The following is a 4,755-nucleotide window of genomic DNA, read 5'->3' on the forward strand; positions in this document are numbered from 1 at the left end:
TGTCTTATGGTTATATTTATAAGCTAGATTTTGGGAGCCCTTTGTGTGTAGCGCGTGATTGATTATTTGGATGATTTTGATTGGTCCGAATTTAATTGCTGAGTTAGCGCTCTCACGCTTTTGGTTGTTAGGGGGACTATTATTATTTCAAGTGTTTAATTGTTTATGTTCATTTTATGGGTTAGCGTTCATATACGCTCTGGTTTTGAGGTGGACATTTGTTTTTAAAACAGATTTTTAATTAACGTTATGAATTTTAGGGGGCGAAATACTTATATGTTATTGGGTATTGAGTTGGATATATGACTATATATTCTTAATCACATGAGAAGCAGAGTTGATATAGCTATGTCCGCCTGTCCGTCTGTCGACCGTCCGTCCGTCTGTGCGTTTGCGTTTTACTCAGCCATTTTAAGAGCTATCAGGCTAAAATTTTTTTCGGTTTTTTATTACCCGGAAAAATAAAGTATGAAACCATCAGGATTGCACCACTATATCATATAGCTCTAGAAGAACTAGAAGAAACATTTCATAAAATTGGAGTATGCATGAAATTTACATAATGTGACAATATTGGATATAAAACCCCAGATCCCAAAATTTGATGTGATCGGATAAATATAACACAAGTTACAGTCAACATAATAATCGGCTCTGCTCCCAACTCGTGCGTTGCTTTGCTTTAGGAATGAGGGAAGAAGAAGAACAAATTGTAAAATAGAGAGTAAAATTGTTTTGTTTGTATATTGATGAATTGAGTTGCAGAAAATAAACATGCAAAATTATTATTACCAAGGAATGCAAGGGTATATAAACTTCGGCATAGCTTCTTTTGAAATTTTTTACATAAAGGCTATGTCGAATAGGAAATTCATCTTTAATGGTCACGCAAGTTCGCTCTGCTTTGCCACTTATTTCATGTCTGTGTGGATGGCTGAACAAGTAAATGCAACAGCTTAGAACGAACTGCTAGTTTACAAATAAAATGTAGCTCTTTCAAGGTGGAGGCTGTGGCTAAAAATGGGCCGCTGCTTCAAAATATGTAATTTGTATATATTATATGTGCTGGGATGTTATGTACATACAATTGGTTGCTTTCATGTTTCACGAAAGCGCAGCTCTACTGGCAGCCGTCTCACTAACAAAGAGATGTTTTTCAATTTATCATCAGTCGCTTGACATGCAGCCATGCCAGGCGCAATTAAGCATCAAGAAACTTGGCTAGGATGCCTAAGATGCAACTGCGAGCACTCAGTCGATCATCAAAAGTGCAGCCACAGTGCCAGTACAAACCCCAGCCGTAGTTTCATTCAACATTTTGGGAGCTGCATGCCATTCAGGATAGCCGTAGGAATCAATTCGATCGAATCCCACCAGCCCATATATGATTAAATACGTGTGGCATGTGGCAGCCCTGATGATTGTCTTTTGATGGCTGTGAAGTGCGCGTAGTGCCAGTTATCAGTAGCAGCAATTGAATAGCCTGGTCATGGATCAGAAGCCTCAACAGCAACAGAATCGGATACAGCAGGCATCGAGTGGTACTAGTCCGGTTAGCTTTTTGAAGGACATGTCGCTGATTTATCGCATATATCAGCAATGTACTGGTAAAAATATGTCCGTTTGTCTCAAGGTGAAACTACTAACTGGCCTGGAAAAGGCTTTCCGTTCGGCAAAATCCTTGACCCTCTTCGAGGGTATTCAGTTTGTTAGCAGCAGTCCGGACAATCAGTATATTAGGTAGGAGCAGGTCCTGAATAGCATGATTATGAAGCGTCTTGGCAATTTTCTGCAAGATCACACTCTACAGGTATGGCGGATCAAGCTATAGTTAAAGGATTATTCAAATTTGCTCATTTTTTTGCAGATTGAATTCCCTGATCTACGCGACACGGATAGCAACTCTGTAGAGGGCCGTAAGAAGACGGATAAAAAGGGCCGTGGATCTTATATAATGATTCCCCTTGCTGCTTTGCGGCACATTTGTGCCAGTTGCCTATGGAGCCTTGGCTATGCTGTCCGTTAAAGCCTTGATTGTCTCTAAATTGGCGCTGGTATTGGCATCCATAATGGGCATCAAAAAACTATTGAGTGGCGGCGGCGGAGGCAAGGAATCCTCTCATGAAGTTGTTGTCTCCTCTGGGGCCATTCGGGCTGGTGTCGGGACTTTGATATGGCCTACAGCAGCTGGAAGCAAGCAAAGGATTCGGCGGGCAGCGGCAAAAGCTTGTAGACGCACCACGCGAACCCCCTCCGCCTGACCCTGCATAGTGATCAATGATGATTCCAGCCGAGCATTTGCATTTGGAAACGACAAAGAGAAGAAGCCAACCAAAGAACCGATTGCCGCATAAACTGTCTGACTTGAATGTGTGTAAGGTTTAAGTAAGCGCTAAATTAAATATAGTTAATTCTGCTTTAAATCACAAATAGTCTCAATATCGTAAGAGCTAAAAAGGTTGAGGTTTTCAGGAAACAAAGGCCGTCTTGTGGGCAATCCATTTCCCTATACAAACGTTTTCTAACATAAAGGCTATGTCAATTTAAATAAAGTCAACTGTTGTATTAATGTCATTGTAGTGCTCTGTATATACAATGTGAAAACTAAAGGAAATTTGATGAACAAGGAGAAATTATATGAGAAGAGCGGCGCTTTAGTATTCAACGAGTAAGGGCATTAATTCGTGCTCTCAAACACAAGAGCACAGAGGACAGCCTATCAAACGGTTAGGTTTAGAAAAGAGAAATCGTCGAGCCTATCGAACCATATAGAAATGGTTCAAGAATTGATTTGAATCGAGCAGCCTTTCTATATGATTGCACCATCGACTACAGCTTGCATCGATTAGTTTGTGGCATTGTGGCTCATTGAGTTTGAGTAAAACGGTTTGTGCTGCCTTAGTGGTAAAGTAAAATTGTTATTATTGGTCCCGCTAAAAGAGCCATTGTGTTTCCTGCTTTATGGCGAAACACTATAAATACAAATACAGCAATACAGCACAAACCAGTCGTTTAGGCTCCATAGGCAATTGGCACAAATGTGCCACTGCCCTTTTTATCCGTCTTCTTACGGCCCTCTACAGAGTTGCTATACGTGTCGCGTAGATCAGGGAATTTAATCTGCAAAAAAATGAGCAAATTTGAATAATCCTTTAACTATAGCTTGATCCGCCATACCTGTAGAGTGTGATCTTGCAGAAAATTGCCAACACGCTTCACAATCATGCTATTCAGGACCTGTTCCTTGGCATGTACTCCACGCGGCAGTACAGCCTCAATATCCTGTTCACTGATCGATGTCAGCTTGGATCGCTGCTTATTGTCGGACTGTTGCTAAGAAACTGAACACCTCGAAGAGGAACGAACGGAAAGCCTCTTCCAGGCCAGTTAGTAGTTTCACCTTTAGACAAACGGACATATTTTCACCAGTACATTGCTGATATATGCGATAAATCAGCGACATGTCCTTCAAAAAGCTAACCGGACTAGTACCACTCGATGCCTGCTGTATCCGATTCTGTTGCTGTTGAGGCTTCTGATCCATGACCAGGCTATTCAATTGCTGCTGTTGATAACTGCACTACGCGCACTTCACAGCCATCAAAAGACAATCATCAGGGCTGCCACATGCCACACGTATTTAATCATATCTGGGCTGGTGGGATTCGATCGAAGTGATTCCTACGGCTATCCTGAATGGCATGCAGCGCCCAAAATGTTGAATGAAACTACGGCTGGGTGGTACTGGCCCTGTGGCTGCACCTTTGATGATCGACTGAGTGCTGGCATTTGCATCTTAGGCATTATATACTCCTAGCAAGTTTCTTGATGCTTTATTGCGCCTGGCATGGCTGCATGTCAAGCGCCTGATGATAAATTGAAAAACATTTCTTTGTTTTAGTCTAAATATCACGCCAATTAGTGAGACGGCTGGCCAGTAGAGCTGCGCTTTCGTGAAAAGCAATGAAAGCAACCAATTGTATGTACATACATCCCAGCACATATACATATATACAAATGTACATATTTTGAAGCAGCAGCCGCAGTTTTAGCCATAGCCCCCACTTGAAAGAGCTGCCATTTTATTTGTAAACTAGCAGTTCGTTCTAAGCTGTTGCATTTACTTGTTCAGCATCCACACAGGCCTGAAACAAATGCAATAAGTGGCAAAGCAGAGCAAAGTGCGTGACCATTAAAGATGAATTTCCTATTCGACATAGCCTTTATGTAAAAAAAAAAAAAAATATACTTATACTTTGTAAATAGCTATGTAGGCGAATTCTCTCTTGGCCGCGTTTATTAGACCGTAAAAAGATTTTCGGTTTTCAGGAACTTTTCTTTTCTTAGTTTGTCATTGTTTCGGTTTTATGTTCAAATGCTTTTGCTTAAGACGAAAGATACAAATTTACTTTGCTTTGCTGTTAAGTTTATTGTTGCATACTTTGCGGCATTTGCATAGTATGCAGTGCAACCAAGAAATAAAAGAGTTAAGACACAAACTTAAGCCAACTTGACGAAAGTGTATGAAAGCTTTTCACTTACCTACTGTTTAGCTCGATCAGTTTCGAATCTATCTACTATAGAAATAATTCCAGAATTTTGAGATCTAAGAATGCCTGGGATATGGCTAAAATTCTCGGCGTCCGCCTGCAACAACAGAGACTTCTGCAATCTGTTGAATGAATTTTCTTAAAGCTTTGAAGGATACAGAAACGTCGGCTGCCTAAAGTTCAATAGTGAAACACCGATTCTAGA

General features: G+C 40.8%; 1 protein-coding gene and 1 pseudogene across 1 annotated transcript; one reads left to right on the plus strand and one right to left on the minus strand.

Annotated features, from left to right (window-relative positions):
* Positions 1–1,384: 1,384 nt before the first annotated feature.
* Positions 1,385–2,270, plus strand: LOC124461836 (annotated as a pseudogene).
* Positions 2,271–3,012: 742 nt separating this feature from the next.
* Positions 3,013–3,544, minus strand: LOC124461837. The gene is made up of 3 exons (XM_047013295.1): positions 3,401–3,544; positions 3,178–3,333; positions 3,013–3,120 (listed from the first exon to the last, which is right to left on the minus strand). The coding sequence occupies exons 1-3, from the start codon at positions 3,542–3,544 to the stop codon at positions 3,013–3,015; spliced, it is 408 nt and encodes a 135-aa protein (XP_046869251.1).
* Positions 3,545–4,755: the final 1,211 nt, after the last annotated feature.

Source organism: Drosophila willistoni, unplaced genomic scaffold (assembly GCF_018902025.1).
Source record: "Drosophila willistoni isolate 14030-0811.24 unplaced genomic scaffold, UCI_dwil_1.1 Seg68.1, whole genome shotgun sequence".
Taxonomy (NCBI): Eukaryota; Metazoa; Arthropoda; class Insecta; order Diptera; family Drosophilidae; genus Drosophila; species Drosophila willistoni.